The 21,304-nt window shown below is 49.1% G+C and overlaps 1 protein-coding gene across 2 annotated transcripts in view; it reads right to left on the reverse strand.

The window, feature by feature from the left end:
• Positions 1 to 21,304, reverse strand: part of Myo16 (myosin XVI) — a 537,302-nt gene that overhangs the window by 203,338 nt on the left and 312,660 nt on the right. For both annotated transcript variants that reach the window (XM_046454924.2, XM_058582735.1), the window contains exon 16: positions 16,679 to 16,826. In XM_046454924.2, coding sequence (XP_046310880.1) covers positions 16,679 to 16,826 — 148 coding nt within the window. The remainder of the gene's footprint in view (positions 1 to 16,678; positions 16,827 to 21,304) is intronic.

Here is a 21,304-nt window from a genome sequence, read left to right on the forward strand (position 1 = left end):
TCCCATTTGTAAATTTTGTAGAGCATTATGTTTTACCTGTAAGTCCATGATATATTCCAATTTTTTATATAAGGTGTGAGGTTTTTTTTTGCTTTGCTTTTGTTATTTCTGTCCTGTTTCTATTTTGGCCATGGATGTGCAACTGAGCCAGCACCTTCTGCCAAAGGCTCTCTTTCCTCACGTGGATTGCTCTGCACTTGTCAAAAATCAAGTGGGCAATATTTGTGTGAATCCATTCCTGTAGTCTCTGTCCAGCTCTCCTTATGCGTGTGTCTGTCTGCCGACCAATACCATGCGATCAGGATCACTGTAGCCACATGATACGTCTTAACCTGGGTAGACTGATTCCTCTGATTTATTCTTCTTTCAAGATTATTTTAGCTATTCCAGGCCTGTGTCTTTACACATAAATTTTAGAAGATATTATTTATGTGTCTTAACGTTGTGAAGATTTCAATAGGAAATTGACTTTATAAATTATCTCGGGGATACAGATATTGTTGCTATATTGAGTTTTCCAATCCATGAACATGGTATGTCTCTTTGATTTCGCTCATCAGTTTTTTGTAATTTGTAGCATACAAATTCTGTAAATATGTTGCTAAGTGTACATCTGAACAGTTCACTTTCTTGGAGGATCTGGGAAGGGTATAATGTTTTTAAGTTTGATTTCCACATGTTTGATGTTAATTCATAGTAGTTAATATTTGCAATTGATTCTGTGCACTAAGCTTGTCTCCTTAGACCTGATGAACTCACTCATTAGTTTAATGTGATTTTATATAGTTTTCTCAGTTCTCATCCCCTTTTCTCATCATGAAATCTGATGGTGCTTTCTTTCAGCTAAGTTTACAAATGTAATTTTTATAGATTAATATTAAAAATATGCACACCTTTACCCAACATTTCTTCTTGCTATCTCTTACAGGAAAATTAAAACATATATATAGATGAATACATGTTAAAATTGTGAGAAATTCTACTTAGGCATCTAATAAGAAAATGTTTTCATTACAAACTAAATTTGCTTAAAGTTGGCCAGCAACTACAATTGTTGACCATGCACTATTTATAATCAGCTATTCAATTATTCCAGTTAACTCACTGTCCTAACAACAAAGGGCATGCTGATGATATCCTAAGCAGGTCAGTTATATCGCCAAAATAATTCCCATGTGCATGTGGGCTGTGAGTGTGTGTGTGAGTGTGTGTGTGTGTGTGTGTGTGTGCACGTGTGCACGTGCTTTGCTTGTGGTAAGGTAAACAGGTTCTGGAATAAATTTCTTATGCTGTCTAAGAACATATGGGTAGAGTTGATAAATCACAGTAAGTCCCTCAGTAAATCACAGGAGAGCTTCCCCTTGTTAGCTGAAGAGTCCACGCTGGGACTCTTCTATACACGGTGCAGAAGAGCAAATTAAAATGCTACTGCACAGCCTGTGGCACCCTCTGAGGACTTGGAATTCAGGATAGTGGTGATCTGATGTGAATATCAAGCACAAACAATGATGGTTTGCAGAAAACACTGTCATCAAATTTCAAGGCCTGTGTCCTCTCTCTGCCCACACCATCTCAGGGTGGTACCGGGCACATTAAAACAGCAGCAGCTGTCTGTGTACTCAGTGTTGTTCAGCCTGCATGTATACCTACGGTCCACAGAGATTGGAGGCTCAAACAGAAATAAATGATCATATTATTCCCTCAAAAACAAACCTGCACAGCCTGTCCACAGACTCTAAATACTATCTTTTGCTCTGTTTTTACCTGCCCTGTGAATACAAAAGCACAACGTCTTCTCCACTGTGGCAAAGCTGCCTTTTACTTGATGTTTCACATGTAAGCAAAAAAAAAAAAAAAACCAGGTCAGGCCAACCAGGAGGCCAGCACAGAGTGCCAAGCCCACGGCAGGGCAAGCCCTTGTCCCTGCACCCCACCCTGCTCCTCAAAAGAAAATTCTTTTCTTTATTGTTATTGAACAACCTGAAACATATTAGCTGATTTTGAATCCCTCCCAGTGGAAGGTCAATACGACTTTTTATTAATCACAGGTTTAGATACATAAATCTCCACCAATGAAAATATTGGTCTATTAGCCATGTGCCATTTTGTTTGGAAAGAGAAAGCCCTGCCAATGGTCCCCAGGAAAAGAAGAGGATTCACATTCAGACTTAGGGGCTTGTGACATTCCCAGAAGAATTTATCTGCATTTTTCCCATCAGACAGAACATTTCTCCAAAACATCTGGTGAAGCTGGTCCTCAACTCTCCATCCTGCAAACAGTGACCTTGTTACGGTCAATTATGTGTCCCTTGAAAGTGAGTGACTGGGTGACCTCTGGTGGACAGGAGGTATGGCTGTGCTCTCTGGCCCTGGACAAGGTTGGGGGCTGAAGCCAGGTGTACACCCACTTGGACTTATGTCCAGTCGTGGTTCCTTCTGCCAGAGGAAGGGCCCTGCTTCCTCCTCATGGAGTCTCTCATGAAGAGCTGTCCATACTTAGAGGAGTGGTCAGTGAAAAGGAGAAAGAGCAGGCTGTGCTCAGGATCTGTGGAACTGGCCTGGCTTTGATGATGGTGGGGTCCCTTTAACAAGGCCTGGGGAGGGCTGAGCTTTCTCCCTTCACACCAGGCCACCTCCCACGCTCTGCATGTACCAGCAGGCTGTGGCCAGCAGGGGGTGCTCCAGGTGCTGAGCCCCTCCTCAGAGGCCATAGCTGTCCGGGTGTTGTCAGAAGTGTCCAAGACACTGAGGAAGGACGGGCCCCCACACCTTACATCCTACACATGGGCTGAGGCTCCATCTATGCCAGGACTTCTGCAGCATGTAGAAATCATAGGGTACTGGATTCAGAGTCATCACCATTTCCGGATAGACACCCATCAGGGCTGCGCTGATGAACAGTTTCACCTGGGACACACCCTGGACCTTGCAGCAAGTGTTCAAGGAGTAGGCGTTGTGTGAAAAGTACCTGGCTGTTGGTATATGAAGTTACTTCTTATTTTTTTTTTTTTGGTAATGGGGATTTGGGGATTGAACCCAGGAGTGCTTTACCACTGAGCTACATCCCAATCCTTTATTAGTTTTTCTTTCTTTCTTTTTCTTTTGAGACAGTTTCTCCCTAAGTTGCTGAGATTGGCCTCTGAATTGTAACCCTACTGCCTCAGCCTCCCAAGTCACTGTGATCACAGGTGTGCTCCACTGTACCTGGCTCAAACAACCTGTTTCATCAGGTAGTTCCAAAAAATTTTATTTTCCTTTCAAAACATTCTATCATCTACCCTATTTCTCTCTCTTTTCTTCCAATTTCATCAACTCAAATACCCACAATCAATGGGCAAACATCTTTCTTCTGCTGCACTTCGTGGAAATTACCTGAGGGGGCAGGTCTTCATTCTCCGTGACCTGGGGGCCGCCTCCCTCCATGATCCCCAGCACTAGGCCTGGCTTCCTGACCTCACTGCAGCACCCGAAGGCTTCTGATCTTCTCACCTCCATCCACCCACACCCACCCACACACTCCAGGAGCCTCAGCCCTGGCCCTGTATTGTGCCTTTAGATCAAAACCACTTCTACATTAGCAAAATTCCAGCATACCACCAAAATGTCACTGTACGTTTACAATGAAAAATTATCTGAAAGTCACAAATTCTGAAAACTTAATATCAGGAAATGTCAGAATGATGTGCCTCAGGTTAGGATGAGATATTCTAATTTAGAGATGCTAAGATGTGAAATCCATACAAGTTGAACATGAATGTGCTGAAGCTGCCAGTCACTCAAAAAGGCTCTGGATTACAGCAAGATATTTAAGACTGTTTCACAAAAGATGGATTTGGACTCCTCCAGACCAGTAGGATGGAACATGTATGTCAACTCAGAAGAACAAATTAACATTGCTTAAAATTGTTCCTCACATACCCTGGAAATTGATATTCTGAAATACCTAGAAAATAAAATAATTTTCTGGCCAGAGACTGAGTTACCCAGTGACTATTTCTACTACTACTACTACTACTCAATATGACTCTTATTTAGGGAAAGACTGTAGTTGTCTAAACCAATTCCAATTATTAAAGATTTCAATAACATAAAATTGTAAAGAAAGTTATTCTTATGCTCAGATGTACCTTCAATGTCAAGTTTATTTTCAATTTTCAAATGTGTAAGACAACATTTATGTCCTTAGAAATACATGTGAATGGATCCACCGTCTTGTGGACTCTTTAGACATTACAACAACCCCCCGATGGCATCTTTTACTCTAATCTTCTGCTTCTGGTATTTCAATATTTATAGTTAAGACATCAAACACTTCAGAGTTAGCAATGAACCTCAGCTGTTATGAAAACAGCAGCTTGTAAAATCACCAAGTTTTAAATTAGTAGCTCTTTACTTTGGATGTGTTAGGGAATCCAAAACTTAAAGGGGGAGTTAAGTGACACAAAGGAAGGCAAAGGCTGAGGGCCACCGTCTTCTGTGTCAAATACCATTGCGTGGGCGCATTTCACCTGCCTCCCTCAGTCACATGAGCGGGGGATGTCCGCTGTTTAGGAATAAGGGTCCCCTCGTCACCCATGCAAGGCTCCTATCCCATGCACTGCTTGGAGCAGGAGTCTGGATGCAGTGATTGGGAGAGAGGAGCCAGGAGGAGACGAGTCAGACGGACAGAGTGCAGTGGACCCCACATGGGGTGCGTGCTGATTGCTCTGACTCAGAACTGGGTCAGCTGATTGACTAACGGCAAACAGCCTCAACATCCACCTCACTCCCCACATCCCCAATTTCAGATGGGAAACCTCTGTCTGCTGGAATTGAAATCAGCACTCCCTGGAATCAAGCATACATTTCACACAAAGAGGACTCCAGATCCACCCCAGAAGGTCAGGTACCGTGGACGTTCACAATATCGATGATGTTACCCATACACACCTGCACTGCACCGGTGACGCCCAGGCCAGGACAGCGGAAGCACTTAACATGGCGGCATTCCCCAGCATTCTGCTTGCAGCAGGCCTGCCGGCAGGACGCAGCCCAACTCACAAGCTGTGGTTCAGGCAGCAAGGGAGGGAAAGCGTTTTCTCAGCCATCCATTCATTTCCTCCCCACCCTGCACTGCTTCTGTTTGAACCACGGGGATCCGTGGAAATGGTCTCCTTTCACACCCTTGCACTGTGAGGACAGCATATTTCTTTCTTTCACTGGCTGGACATACTTAACATAGGAGACAGGTCATCTCACCTTTTCCTTAATTTACTAACTCTGCTTTGAAATATTTAATTTAATCCCAATCACACTTTCCCAGTTCCCACCTCCTGCTGCTCACTACTAGGGAGGCTTCAAAGAAAAATCTGGATGATGGAAATTGCTAGAACAGAGGTAAGCAGTCTATGCTGCTTGTATGAATTAGAGATTTACTAAAATAAGCTTGAGCAAAGATACGCTTGTGAGAAACACGGCTTCGAGCTTTTGTTGGTATTCACTGTTCAGTTTTAAGAAGGACAGCTTCAGTCAAGAGAGGAGGACTGCTGAGTGTCTGTATCTGCCAAGAATTGTGCTTAGTGGGATTCAAAGATGGAGGAGGCAGAGGACCTGTCCAGAGAGCGAGATCAAACAAACCAGCCAGAAAGACAGAGTGAGGCACAAAGACAAAATCTATTGTGTATGATAGATGTTCAGAATGCATAATACTAATACTACATTGAACAGTAGTATACAGAATAACAATGATCATTAAATTAAGTCCAAGAAGGCAAATCAAGATTTAAAATGCGTTTTGGTTGATTTAAATTCTGAAATGTGTGTTCGATAGTGATCATCTGAAATAGAACGCCACGTTCAGGGGCAGGGCGATGAAACGCTAAGGTTCTGCAGTGCGCTTACTTTCATCAGCACTTTTCTTAGGGTTTTTATAATCCTGGGGATTCTTCACACATTAAAAACAACTCCTTGTCTAGGGAAGGTGAACTTAGAAGTCATGCAGACGCTGAAGAGTAAAGGTGCTTGTAATAATCATTACATTATGTAAGGCAGAGAATAAATAGCCAAATAATAAAATTACTACTTGAAACAATGAAGGAGGAATCATAAAACAAATCCAAGTCCCAGAAGAGTGGAGGGCACTCTCCCCCCTGACTACCTGATGTTCACTGGGAGTGGAACTGGACACACCGCAAGCCCAGGGCATGGTCTGTCATGTGACTTCAGGCCAGCTGTCCCTAGGTCCTACCTCCTGCCATTGGCTGTGACCGTTCCTGCTGGGCTCCTTTTCACTGAGGCAGATTTGCTCTCCTCGGGGCCCACCCAGACTTGAGGAAGCAGGTGCACCCTGCCAGAGCCCCGCCCTGGAGCTGTGCACCCTGAGATCCTGCAGCCTGAGGGACACCCTGGGCACCAGCCAAGCTTCCTGGCCCACAGCAAGACAGGGAGGGGCCCAAGCTGAGCAGAACATACTAAAACAACCCTTCCTAGGTTGTGGGTGAAAACGTCCAAATTCTAGGCTGCCCAGTGGGGTTCCCAGCAGAACTACCCGCAATACCACCATCCTGCCACCTCACCTCCTCTATCACTTACAAGCCTTCTCTGCTGTTCGTAGTATTTGGGGCTTCTTTTTCTCTTTAGTGCACTTTTCTGCATTATCAGGAAGCAGGAATTCTGTGGTGAGGGCTTACAGGTTCAACTCATGGATCATTTTACTGAGCAGATGCATTTGATGGAAGAGACAATAAAAAGAAATGATCCATCATCACCGTGCGCTGGTCTGTGTACCATGAATCATTTAAACCGGCCAGACGCTGCATCGTGCACAGGGCAAGCTGTTCCCTGCTGCTCTGCTGCTCTGCCTCTGGATGCCACACAGGTATGATGCAGACCTGGGCACGTGGTGGGTCACTGGCAATGGCAGAACAACGCCGGGGCAAGGCCACCCCGTGTCTCCTATTGATGCTGACGCCACGGGTGCTTTATTCCAGATGAAAGTGTCAGCTTAGTCTACCTAAAGCCTAACGCTCTGGATTAGCCATTTCTAGTAATATTCCCCAAGTAAGCAGAGAAGTGTTTAGTGCTTAGATTTGTCAAAATATGGAGCTGTAGTGAGGTCCATGATCCTTTTCCTGAGCAGATTGAAGGATACTTGTTTGCCATGTTTTACTGCTTTAGTTATTACTGATCTCCGTCTGTCAGTCTCACACACACACACACACACACACACACACTCACACACACGTGATCCATCTACATTTACAGATAGCTCAGATACCTTCATACAAGCTAAGACCACTCTTAATTCTGGATTTATACTGAGGAGAAATAATCTCTTCATTTCTTAAGTGGAAATACACTGACTTCTGCTTTCAGATCCACTGAAAACCAGCCTCTCTCTCCTCAGTGTTCCTGCGCACACATGTCCTGGGCACCTGCAACCTGACCCTCAGAGCTTACGAGGCCTTCAGCCTACTCACTGGGCAAGAGTCTATGTTTTAAGGGTGACATGGGGAAAGAGAGGACATTGCTGGCCCTAGAAACCATTGAGCTGGACAGCTAAAGGGTTCTCTCCTCCATGGGAGGGTATTCCACAGGACACCTGCCCCCAGGTCCCGGTATTCTTTAGTCTCCAGAGACAGAGTCCAGAGAGATGCCACAGGACACGCGGCCACGTACAGGCTGATTCGAGTTAACAAGGAGTTAGACCAGAGACTTCAGGGTGCCACCGACTGGCTCATGCCCTGGGGGGCAACAGAGCAGCCCCGTGGTCTCCGCCAATCGAATCTGCTCTCCTCTTTGAGCAACACGGAGGTGCTCATCTGGAAACACCGAGATCGAACAACAGAACACACAGCACCTGCAAATCAGCAAGCAGGTCGCTCCGACTCCCTGCCAGTGGGGCCATGCTCCCGACTTTCCGCACTTGCTGATCAGGGCTGATGGGTGCTCGGCGGAACCACCCTCCTCACCCTGCGGGCTGCAGGATCCTGTCGCCTGACCTTCACAGAGGTTCTCCTAAGTCTCCTCAGATCCTGCAGCCCACGGGGTGAGGGCAACTCTACCAAGCACCCATCAGTGAGTTTTATTCGCAGAGAGGAAGCTGTTCTGTGGCGTAGGGAGGCAGGAAGCACCACTGACTTCCCCTGACTCAGGAAGCACAGCGCTGCTGAGGTGTTTCTGGAGTCCCGTTGAGATGGCACCCCTGGAAGGAGCCACACAGGGAGGAGCTGCACTCCGTCATCCCACAGCCTCTCAGCCTCCATCCCATGGTGCGTCTTCTCAGGATGCTCTGCACACCTAGTGTGGAGCGCTCAGCTGGGCAGACTGACAAGGCCACATCCCGTCTGTGTGAACTTCTTGTGGGTGCAAACATATGGGTTACTCCTGACTCTGCCCTAACCTGATGGGGGATGACCTCGAAGCCCTTTGCTGTATCAAAGATTCTCTGGGGCCTCTTCCTGTGGCCAAAGCAGCTTGATAATAAGAGGCACCAGCATCGGAGCAACAACAAAAATAGTCTAGCAAATGAAATGGTAGCCCCTGTGTGGTGGTGCCAGACTTAGGTCCCTGAATCAAGTACACAAATGCTGGCTGGGGAAGATCTGGAACAGGAATGATTCATGTCAAATACAAAAGGCACGTCTGCTCAGCGATGAGAAGGTCACTGTGGGGTCACTACGTGGCTGAATCCCACCACAAGCCAAAGATGGAGAAGCCCAAGGGGCTTGGCCTAAATTCTGGGATGCAAGGGAGAGAAGGGAATTAGGAAGGTAGAATACAGAGAGAATACCTGGCAGTGGAGAGCTTTCGACAAGAAGCATGGCGTCCCTGGGGAAGCGAGGGCAGAAGGTCCAATGGAGGGGCTGGCTACGAGCCGGACTCTGGAGTGTGGGGTCAAGCTCCCCCCGCCTCCTCCACCCTCTGTGTCTGCAATGCTGCACAGAGAGGACCCCGTGCCCTTAGCTATCTGCCTGGTCCAGGGCCCCCACTGCCCTGCGCGAGCCTTCTCCAGGCCTCCTTCCCAAAACGCCTGTCCTGGAGGCGGAGACAGCTAACAACAGGGACCGCTCAGCCTACTGGCTCTCAGGGTCACATGCCCTGTGATCCCCATTCCTCCCAGATCCCCCTCCCCCACACGGAGGCAGCCAAGTGTAATCAGGGCCTTTAGGGGCTCAGGCCTCTCCTACCCTTCCACCTCCTCTCCAGGGGTCACAGGCCTCCTGTGGCTTCCTTCACCCAGTTCAGTGTGTGAAAGGCAGAAAAGTGGTGTTTAGAGAGACCCAGACAAACCCTGGCTCTTGTGCCCCAGCACGTCACTTGGTAACCAGAGGTGAGCAGGAGGCTGTTTGGCATCTGCAGCACGAAGAGGCACCTGGTCCTGGACTGGCCGTGGACACAGTGTGACGATGCGTCCAGCCCCTTCATAAACTCAGGGCCAATGGACGAGGGTGTCAGGGTTCCTCCATGCTTCCCACACGATCTCAGAGACAGCCATGGACTGCCCAGAACACACAGCGTCAGCTTCCGAGTCCGAATTCCCATGGGGTCAGATGTGACTTTAGCTTCCTGCGCACACATGTAAACCCCAAGCGTCATCACAGGATCTCAGGTAGGCACGAGTTCTCCAGTTTCAACCCCCATCCCCATGAACACATGCCCACCTCGCTGAACTGGACAGCACTCTTGGAGAGACAGGGACTGGTACCTGCCGCAGTCTGGCTGGGCACAATCAGGAGCCACTTGTCAAAAGAAATTAACTTTATTTTTAGAACCACACACGCCAAACAAAACAGCCTCTCAGGAAAAACCCTCAGAGCCTCAACTGCCACCACCGGCTTCCCACAAGCCTCTCTCTCCCCCACCAGCTTCTCTCCATCTCCCACAATCCTCCTGCTCTTGAGGCCGATTGGCTGGGTCACGTGGGCGGAGCCAAAAAAGTCCCCCAATGAGCAGCTCCATGGTCTGAAAGGGCAGGGAAACAGTCCAATGAGCATCACCGCAGAGGAGCCAATCAGCTAGATGTTGCTGGGGCCGAGGAGCCAATCAGCTAGATGTTGCTGGGGCCTCTGTGAGCCAATCATCAGCCGGCAGCTGGAAGTTTGCTGGCAGCTGGAAGTTTGCTGGGGCCCCTTTGGCTGTGGCTCTCAACAGGTACCCACTCATGCAGTTTGAATGTTACTGACGCCATCATCACCACTTGGGATTAGATAAGGGCAAGTTTTCACACTCTAGGAGAATTCCATTTTTTTCTGCTACAGAGGGTATAGAAAGACAAAGCATTTCAAGCTCAGAGAGAGAGAGAGAGAGAGAGAAAGTCTTTTGCCCCAGGGGATGTTGAGGGCCACGGCCAAGTCTGAGTCGGGATGACGCACGGCATTTTTGCCAGAAGTAGTGGTTGAGAGGTGACACCAGCGAGCCATTAAGATGATGACTTTTGAGTTCTCGCGGAGTTCCTGTTGAGTTCCGGTTGAGCTCTCCCGGGGATTCCTGAAGAGTCTGCGTTGGTTGGGGAAGTGCCGGAGGAGGGATTTCCGGTTGGTGGTTCCTGGAGGAGCCGCGTGGTGTTCCGGAGAGTTCCCCGGGAGCCTGTGTGGAGTGTGCTGGTGGAGTTCAGAAATAAAGTTTGTTCCTGCTTGAGTGGCTCGTGATTTGTGCCCAGCCAGACTGCGGCAAGGGGAGATGTGAGTCAGGACTCTCTACAGTGATGTTCAACTTATGAATAGATTCGGATGGTCATGATGCTCCTGTAGGGTTTGGAAGACTCACAACACAGGCAGAGCATGGGTGTGAGGTCCACGAACCTCCAGTCTCTTGTCTTTTGGGCCCTCGCGGCTCAGAAGCATCAGGAAGCAGGAGAGCCAGTGCCGGCCCTCTGCCTGTTCTCCGGGCACAGCGGAACTCACCTGGCCCTCTGCAGAGGCCGGCCTGCCCTTCTAGAGCTGCTGGGTTATTAACTCGAGATGAGGTAACACTGGCTGCCAGTGCAAACGTCTTTATCATGCTCCTGGCTACGAACGTGATGCGGAATTGTTGTTCACAGTAGCTAAGGGTGACAAATGCTAGAATGTCATTAGTTCTGCTGAACCACTTTCAAATAGGGCCACACACAAGCAAACGCTGACCTTGTGCTTTCCCTTTCATTTTCTTTAAAATGTCACTGACACAAGGGTGTAGAGGCAACGGTTGTCATGGAGACAGTGGGACTGGATTCGGGTTTGGCTCCTGGGTGACACCTCGGTCTGCAGCTCCTCGCTGTCCAGTGCAGATGCCAGCACGCACTCTGCTGGTTACGGAGCTCGGGGACGTGGCACCGTGCATGGCACCTGGCTCCTGGTTAAGTGAGCCATTCATGGTCACACCCTGTGACTCTCACGTACATTATTAATGACAGCCCTTAGAAGTAGGTCCAAGTGCTTCCTGCCTCCGGTTTTTGTCTTGGGAGCAACTTCAAGCTTTGCCTGGCTAAAATGTGGGGATGAGTGGACATTTTATTACATCATGAAGTTACGAAGAATCACCTTTAAGCCACATTCCAGCTTTCTTTTTTTTTTTTTTAATTACATGGAACTTGCCCGGGTTAAGTTCGACATTCAAAATAATCCCTTAGCAGAAACAAGCCTTGATGGGAGTTAATTGTTCTCTTCTCCTGTGACAGGTGCGCTGGCAGGATCTCAGTTCAAACACCAGTGAGTCAGCGCGTCCTGTCACCACGGCAAGGTGAGGAGGTCAGGACAGGTCACAGGCTCTGAGTCATATGACTGTGGCTTTCCGGGTGCCACTCAAGACCTGAGCTCCCTAAAGAAGGTTCCTGTGCAGCCCAGCCCTCCCACCACCCATCCCTGTGAAGGAGACCAGAAGTCACCCTGGACTCGGTGCCCAGCTCTTCTGGCACAAATCCACAACAGCTGCCTAAAGGCAGTTGAAGATAAGCTATTATAAGCCACTTTCATTAAATCTCAATACCCAGGAACGTAAATTACATTTATCTCCTAGATGTCATTATTATGCACAAACAGAACAAATTGAAATAGTACTTGAAAAACAAACAGCTAGGAAAAGAGAGTGAAGAATCATACACAGGAGGAGAAATGTTCAGGGAGCTGCACTGGTTTCCATGTGGGTCTCGGCTGGGGGTTTGTGGTTGGCTCTGGTTGGCTTCCAACTGACAGTGAAGAGCCTGCCATCTTGTGGGAACTCCACACACAGCCTTATCCCAGCAGCTTAAAATGTTGGAGAAGTGGGGCGCAGTGGTGTACACCTGTAAGTGAGGTGCAATGGTGCACACCTGTAATCCTGGTGGCTCGGGAGGCTGAGGCAGGAGGATCATGAGCTCAAAGCCAGCCTCAGCAAAAGCAAGGGGCTAAGCAACTCAGTGAGATCCTGTCTCTAAACGAGATACAAAATCGGGCTGGGGATGTGGCTCCGTGTCAAGTGCTCCTGAGTTCAATCCCCAGTACCTCCTCCCCTCAAAATACCAGAGAACTGGAGACTTCCCCCTCGTTAATAGTCTGGAGGAGGATGCTTATACACAGTGGCGTGAACACTGTTTCACGCGGCAAGCTGTGGGGCCAATGGCCACTTCAGAGTCATCCTCATCCTGAAGTGGGATAAGGGTCCCTCTGTTCTTCAGGGATCATCCCCATCATGCAAAAAGGGAAATATTTTTAGGCCCAATTTAATGCTGACATAAACCTACGTTTTTATGTGATAGTTTGAAAACTTTTCATTCTAAACACCAGGTCAAGGTTAAAAAGGCACATTTGTAATTGTAAAATAATAGTGATAGGTATTTTGTTTTTTCTGGATTTACGATCACGAAGCAGAAAATAAGTGTTGAGTGTGCCCTTGACTCAGCTCCTGTTAAACATGTATTTTATCTTGATTCATCAAAGGAATGTGTTGTTAGGAAAGGAAGAAACAGGATACGTTAGAAGGAAGCCAGCTGGCAAAGTCATGTTTCTTCAAGTTCCTTTAAGACCAGGCTGCGTGGTGGAGTGCGTGAAGAGGGGAGAGACGGGTGGGTGGTAATGGATGGCCTGCCCCACTCTAGCTCTAGTTAATACAAAGGGTGAGCGTGTGGTTGAGAAAATCAGGCAAGTGGGTGTGCTGCTGATGGTAAGAGCTCTCCTGATAACAGGTGTGTTCAGCAAGTTCCTGTGCCTCCTAGGTGCCCAGGCCCTCTCACCCGTGGGTAGCACGGTATTAAGCACCTTACCCACAGGGATCTCCTTTCCCGTGGGATATCAGTTTTAAGCAGCAGACTCAGAAGGAAAGGCTAGAAAGGTGGAGTTTTGAGAAAGAGTAGAATGCCAGAAAATTCAGATCTATAGTGCGGATGGTAAACAAGTCAATTTCCAGAATCACAGTACTTAACATTCGTAACCACTAACCCAAGGTTTGACCCCATGCTAAAGTCAAATATCAAAGCAATATGAACCTCAAACCTCACCAACACTGTAAAAGTTAGACGATCCGCTGTTATAAACATAAGAAGACCCACAAGAATCACAAAGCACTGTATGCATGATATTTTATGACTTGCAAAAAAAGCTTGTTTTATTGCTAAATAATACAGTTTTCTGTGCAATGATCACTTTGGAAATGCTCCAACTGATCTCTTCATGTATCTGGAATCTTAAGAGGAAAGTGCAGTTTTGCTCCACGAGGTGTTCACAGTGCGTGTTAGTCAAACACCTGCTCTATGCAGGAGCACTGGACCATTCACAAGTCTGCACACCAGGCACACTTGTGCACAGACATGCACAGACACGGACATGACCTCTCCACCAGCTGAGTGCTGTGAGCTTGGGCTTCTGCTTGTTGGAACAGCTGGGGACAGAAATCCCCACCACTTTCCCTCCTCCAGGCCACCCTGGACACGCAGCCCGGGGCTTTACATGCAGTGCTCCCCCTCCCAGGGCATGTCCAGTTAGGGAGGCCCAGGGTGGAAAAGTGAGAAGCTAATTTCAGGCAGTGGGCTTGTCAGAACCGCTGCTGAGCAGCAGATCCCTGTCAGCACGAGCTTCTTCTCACCCCTTGACTCTCTCCTCTGCAAAGTGAGAGGATCTGACTGATGGGATTTCTGACGGCCTGGGAGCTGGGTTTCCACATCTCTATCACTTCTGCCTGGGCTACCACACTTCCGTATTACTGCTTTCTTCTTTGCCTAAGTTTCGGTTGTAGGTTGAGGCCAGATAACCCCAAATAGTCTTTTTCTGTAAGTAAAATATAATTCTGACAGGGCCTTTTTAACTTCTTGACAACGTTTTTGCCACCAACAGGATAAATCATGTTTTTGCCACCAACAGGATAAATCATGTCTATAGACCTGGATGTGACCTTTCATGGGATTTCATGACGGTGACCGGGAATGCAACAGGACATTAGTCTACGGCCAATTTCTTCTCCCCTGCCCCCATGCTCACAGTCATGGACACCTCAGTTACGGGCAGACAACAACCTGTGGCTGCCCCAACCAGTCCTTGAGGTTCAGCCTGAATTACCCCATCACACTGGGAAGACCCTCCCCGGCTCCCAGGTGGATCCGCGCTCACTGCCCCGGGGGCTCCACCGCCTCTCAGATGCAGCACAGCTGGTCCTTAGAGCAGTGCCCTCCTCCTAAATGGTCTCTGGGTGGTTGGAATATGGGTTGGCTTCGTCCCCCAAGAGTTTACTGCTAGGAGCCTGGTTGTCAGGGGCTGGTGTTGGAAGTGGGGCCCAGCGGGGGTCCTCAGGTCCCTGGGGTGTGCCCTGGGAGGACTTAGGCAGCGCTCTGGGACTTGAGCTCGTTCTTGGAGGACAGTCATAAGGGGGAAGCCTGGTTCCACTCCGTGCTGGCCTCCTCCTTGGGAGGTGATCTCTTGCTCCCACACAAGCTTTTCTATGGCCATCTGCCATGAGGTGACACAGCCAGGGGCAGCCCTCACCAGGGCCTGTGCAACACCGTGTGGACTTTCAGCATCCAAGACCACTAGCCAAATAAACATCTTTTCTTTATACAGTTAGCCTGTCTCAAGTACTTCATTAAGGTCACAAAAACACAGACCAAGACACCAACCCTGTGAATGACGCCCCGTGCTGCTCGGGCTGCAGTCACAGGAACCATTCATTCTGAAACTGTTTTCCTCGAGTCCAACTTTCAGTCCATCCCAAATCCTGACCTTCCTACCTTCAGAACACAATCTGGACCTCACCATTTCTTTCCACCTCCACATACCACCCCATCAGTACCACTTCCCAACAACCCCATGGGCACTCGGTTCCCTGCTCCCAGCTGTGACCACTACAGTGATGTCTCCATGGAGAAGAGCTGCCTTTGCGATGAAAACCAGTTCATACCCAGAGCCCCCTCCACTTGCAGAGGCATTTGGAACAAACTCCACCCTTCCCCTGGGCTCCAACATTCTCCCTCACCTGTGTGACTGTGGTCACACCTGCTGGCCTCACGCTTCCTCACGTGCACACCTGTCCCCTCTGAGCCCTGTTCATTATCTCTCTGAAGGGAACACTCCCATCAGACCTTTGCCAGGCTCCTCAGGTGCTACCCCTCACGCCACCTGAAGGAACCCTCCCCAATCAGCCCATGTGGAACAGCACCTTCCATCACTTCTCTCCCAGCCCTGGACCACAGCCACATTTTCCCCATGCTCCCCCACTGGAGCATCAGGGATAAAGACGAACAGATCAACGCAGCACCGTGGGGAGCAACTGGACTTTCCTCTGCAGAACTGGAGCAAGCCTGCGAGAAACAGGGTGACCTGTCACTAAGCCCCGAGCCTCTGCCCTCTCTACCATCACTTTGGCCTTAGTGTTAACTGTAAGCAGGCTGGTGAAGCAGCTGCCGTGTATGTGTGCACATGCGGGCACACATGTGTGTGCATGTAGGCATGTTGGTTTCCTTTAGCACCTTTTTTACTACAATATTTTTCTTACAGTTATGCAAACTCATACCATCCTTCCAGATCCAACGCAAGCATGCTGTGAAATACAAGATGGGTGCTACCAGCCACAGCCGGACGTGTCACTGAGTCCAGTCCCCATCCCGGCCACTGGAACCAGGTGAAATCCTCCTGCTCCTCCTCCCACCAGCCTCTCAGCGGGGTGGGGTCTACTCCCCTCCTGCTTCTAATTCTCATCCTAGTTCAGATCTGATCAGTGCCTGTGGGGACTCACATCAGCAGCAGAAAGGTGTGCCTGAGAAGAATGTCACTGTGGTGGGGGCCACTCACGTGTCACCCCCATGACCAGAGTCCCCCTTTAACACACCTTTTACACAACTTGTTGCCTCCAGTAAAGAAAACCAGCGCCTTGGTTCACAGGCACTTTTGCTGTTCCCATGACAGAACCTCATCTGTCATTAATGAAAACTTACTATTTAAATGACAGCTCCCATTGTTCCAAAGGATGACCGAAAATCAGGACTTCAAAACTGATATGATATGATACCAAAATACTCAGAAGGAATAGAGATGTTTACACACAAACTTGTATTTTGGTATTCTGACCAGAAAAGCAGCAAAACAGAAATGCGATTTCTTACACACACAGAGACCTTCACCTAAGCATTCAATAAACAGTTTTGCCCTGTGATAGGGATAGTTCTCGCCTGACGGTAGCTGGCCATTCTCTGGTAGCCACAGTTGCTCCTCATAAGAAGGCAGTGTAAGCCTGCCAAAGTCCACTCCCAGAAGCCACTCACCGGTGGGCACAGCCGCGGTCCAGGTGCAGTCCGTACTTCTCCTCCGAGGACAGCCCGTCCATCAACAGGTAGAAGATGAGGAAGTTTCTCTGGCCCAGAGGCTGGGAAACCAGTCTGGACTTCTCCAGCATGTAGGTATGGATTCTGGCTGGTGAAGGAAAGAAAGGGGATTCTGTCAGATGGCACTGACAGCTTCGCTTCCACAAATTTCCCTAATTCATTACAAGAGATAAAAATGCAGTTTCTTTTCCAACAGTCGTGTTTGTAATTTAACAGGCTGTCTTCTAGAGCAGGCTTAGGCTTAACAGAAGTGCTGAGCTGAAGGCACTGAGAGTTCCAGTAGCCCCCTTCCCACCCACAACCCGCTATTTCCTCTATCAGCATCTGTGGGTTCAAACCCAGGACAGAGTTGAGACCTTCTTGTTAACTAAGGCCCCGGGTCACACTGCAGCTCACTCTGTGATGCATGCTCCACGGCATCAGAGAAAGACACAAGGATGGGCGCAGGGCCTGGGCATCCCCCAGGACCCCCACCACGGGCACCTGTCTCCATAGTGAAGGAATTGGGCAGTAATCTCAAGTTGAGGTCATAATTTTAAGATTTTTTGTTCCTCTTCATTTGTTCTTCATAAATAAATGTTTGGCTGGAAACATTTTCTGTTTAATTTTAAGAATATTCATCTTGAAATGATTTACTGCACAGGGGAATTTTTAAAATCCACACTAGTGTGAAATACACTGTTGTTTTGTCCCTTGGCCATGATCCAGAAGGAAGTACGAGGAGGGCCTGTGGGTGAGGACCTGGAGACAGGGCTGACTTATATGCAGACTTGTTCCAACTCCGCTGAAAGCAGAGCTCACTACTGAGCAGACTCCACGTCGTGTGCCGTGGAGCGCCTTCAGTACCTTCCATCTAGATTCAAAAGCAGCATGATTATTAATCATCCTCGTTAGCTCATCTCCAGCAGTGAATAAAATTGCTGAGGAGTAGCAGGATTCAAATCAGTAGGGTTTCAAATTTAAAAAAATAAAAAAGTCTTGAAGGAGATTTTAGATGGGAGCAAATTCAAAAAAAACAGCCCCCTATCCCAGTGGTCATGAGACTGCTATTTTCCCAAGCAGAGATGAGGTACCCTTTCTGCTGTGTCTGAAATGATACGAGATAAGATGAGGAAGGTGGTGCATTTCCAAGTTCAAGAGGACCCCTCATGTGAGGGTTCACGCAGTGGAGAGCCTCCCGCTACCGATGTCCTGATTTCTCAGGACTTGCATGTTTCCAAAGCTCTCTTATGTCAGAAATAGTCATGACTAGGGATATGCATGCAATCTTCATGTGTGTCTATACATGAAAGTGTTTCTCAAAATGTTTAGGTTCCATGAAAACACATGTCTGCAGAGCAGACGTGACGCAGTTTATCGCAATAGACGTTCTGCGAAGCTCTGCCCGTTGCCGTTCATCGCCAGAGCAAAGGGGTTACATTGGCTAGCTTTTCCCTGCCTCCTCATTCTCCCCTCCGACTTCCAGCAGCTTCCGACTCTCTCTCAGCCGACCCATCAAGCCGCTGAGACACAGGGCAGGGGAGGCTCTCAGGAAGCCCACTGTGCCCTCTTCCCCGGCAGCCACCAGAAGTGCCTGTCACTGCAGAGAGCCATGCTCTCTCTTTCACACCTGCACACATGTCCTTGCCCGTGACTCCTGGTCACTCAGACTGAGGTGAGGTGGGAGAGTGGGGGGGGGGGCCTCTCCTGAGAATGAAACCTACCCATTCTCTCCCAAAATGAGACACTGCCAATCTCCACACCACTTTAATGCCGTTTTGCCCACCCACAATATAGGGAAGAAAACATAGAAATGTCTCAGGACCCCTCTGGACTTCATGAGGAAGGACCTACCATTCCAAGCACCTGCTGTATGCCAGGCCCTGAGTGAGCCAGGTGACCTGCAGTCCTGCCATGTGCCTTTCATCTTTCAACCTAGTGCCTTGTCCCAAAGCCCAGGCTGATTGCAATAAAGGATGCTGCTCTTCATGTGAGATAAGATCAATTAAAGCACTCTGAAACTTCCGGAGGGCCTCAAATGAAGCATGGAGTGTAAGGGTGATTGATGATAATAGTGAGAATGGGTGTTCATTGCTCACATCTCTGCTTTGTTTCTTCAAAATCAGGATCTGAAAAATGTGCAAGGCAAAGGCACTTATTCATTTTCCATACCATCTGTGCTAACTCTGAAGGTTTAAGTTTCCCCAGTAGGTAGCATGGCTCAGCCTATCTATGGGAAGGCATTTCCTGCCGTTAAGCAAATTCAGTTTCAAGTTAAATAGATTTGGGGGTCTTCAGACACAGAAAACACAAAGAGCCAAAGAGAAAACACAAAAAAGCCAAACTGGGTCCCTCGCTCTCCTCTTGCAGCTAACTCCAGCACTTTTCTGGAGAGAATGTTAAGATTTGACTTGAAGGCGAAGGGGAAAGAAAAAGGGGGTGATTTAACCTATTCAGTCCCAGGTTTTCAATTCTGCGAATATGTCCATGAAATTGTCCCAGCTGCACTAAAATAGTTTGGAAATCATGACCCAGAACTTAGATGTCCTTTATGATCACTAAGAACGGAACTAGGCAGTCCTAATAAATAGAACACTGGGGCGATACCATTTTAGCTTTTAAAGCTGTCCTATGAAGAGGACATTGAACTGACATGCTGTCTGGGACACCTGGACAAAATGGACTGGAGACCACTTAACACATTGGCTTTTCATGGGAACTGTGAGGTTTCGGGGTGATGACCCTGCTCCAGAGGAAGTCAAGCAACTGCCAGAGGCTGCCGAGCTGGAGGCAGAGCCAGGGCCACGCCAGGCTGCTCCAGGACTGTGCTCTCCAGCTCCCCCAGCAAGGTGGGGACCCGCTGGCTCCTGCAAACCTCCCCTCTGGACCTCCCTGAGTGCAGGTGGGGCCTGGATCTGGCACTGCACACACTCTGGACGGTGAGAGTCTGACCGGTGGCCTCCCAGTCTCCACTGCCCTTCCCTAGGAGGCTGTATAGGGACGAGCAGGAAAGGCACGAGAAGCCACCCCTGCCCCCAGGTGCCCTGCAGGACACCCTCTGAAGGCCCTCCTTCCGTGCTTGGTGGCTTGGTGCACAGCCTTCTCTTCATTAAGGAACATCCATGAGGAGAAATCCCATTGTTGTTTGAAAACCATCTGGTGGGCATCTCAGGTGTGTGATGGAGGAACAGAGGATTCTGCTTTGAAAGTCCATTGTGGACTGAGACTTGGGACTCCAGGGGCAGGGGCCACACGGCGCTAGGGCGATGATGCCCTGTTGGTCGCCTGGCAGTTGCTTCCTCTACCGGGGTGTGTCCCGCTGGGAGGCAGTCGAGCCAGACCACCACAGCTCTTACAGGAAGGCGGAGAGACGGTGGCCGTCAAAGGTGGCTACTCCGAGCAGCTGGACCCCGCCCAGGGGAAGAGGCGAGCTCAGTCCAGCTGCATGGATGAGAGAGAAGGAGGGACTGGCACGGGCCCCACAACCAGTAATCGAGCCTAGGTTGTGCCAAAGCCGACCCCATGGCCCAGCTGTCTCACAGGAACAACCCTCAAACTGGACACCTGCAATCTAGGTTGTGGACACTGGGGACAGCGGGGACAGGAGCGGCTAGGCTGAAACAGCCAAGAGCCACTGGGAGTATGGATCTTGGACACTTGCTGAGCATCAAGAAGCTGGTGACTCAGAGGAGCAGGTGGCCGGGGATGTGCCTCCACTGCACCTGGAAGAGGCTTCTCCCCAAGACTGGAAGAGGCTCCTCTCTCCTGAAGGCAACCCCACTGTGCTCCCTAAAGGAAGCCCAGCTGCATGGATACTCTGGTCCCGGGAGGAGAATGGGGGACGTGGAGTCCACCACATCCCCGCACAGGCTTCACCATGTCCCCTCGTCACACCACGGGGACCTCTGCGCTCTTGAACGAAAATCACAAACCGTGAAGGATAAGAACAGTGGCCCAAGTCTCAAGGGAGGGGCCCCAGGGCTGGGGGAACTTCTTGGCAAAGTTCTCCTTAAGGTCCTCGGCTGCCTTCTACCAACCTGGCTGTGGGCAGAGCAAGGTCAGTGCTTCTCAGACCCCCCAGGGCCGCGCACACCGTGGGCTGGGAGCAGCTGCTTTGTCAAACACAGAATCGGAAGGAAAAACACACTAGGCCCAGAGCCAGACTCAATGCTATTTATTAATTAAATTACTCCAGAACGGAAAGAATCTTGTCTACTGTGGATGTCTCATAAAACAGAGCTTTATATCTTCTGTGTCATGGTGCCTGGTTATAGCCCCAAAGGAAGTGTTGGCATTAAATTATAAAAGTGTTACTAACAGCAACGGTGAGGAAACATCCAGCATCTCCCAGCCCTAAAATCAGCAAGGTATCACTCCCCAGCCGTAGACGGGCAAGAACTGATCACCCAGCGGATGAGAGGGTGCCCTGAGGAAGCAGAGTCTGCCCTTCAACCTGTGCCTCGTGCACGTGGCCTCTGAGCCGTGGCCTTGCCGCAGTCTGGAGACCTGTTGTACTGAGCATTTAAAACTCACAAGACCTGAATGGGAGATCAATCAGAATGGCTGAGCCTCAGCTTTTTAAAAGAG

This window comes from Marmota monax, unplaced genomic scaffold (assembly GCF_021218885.2).
Source record: "Marmota monax isolate L192 unplaced genomic scaffold, Marmota_monax_Labrador192_F-V1.1 WCK01_AAM20220418_F8-fsc00026, whole genome shotgun sequence".
NCBI lineage: Eukaryota > Metazoa > Chordata > Mammalia > Rodentia > Sciuridae > Marmota > Marmota monax.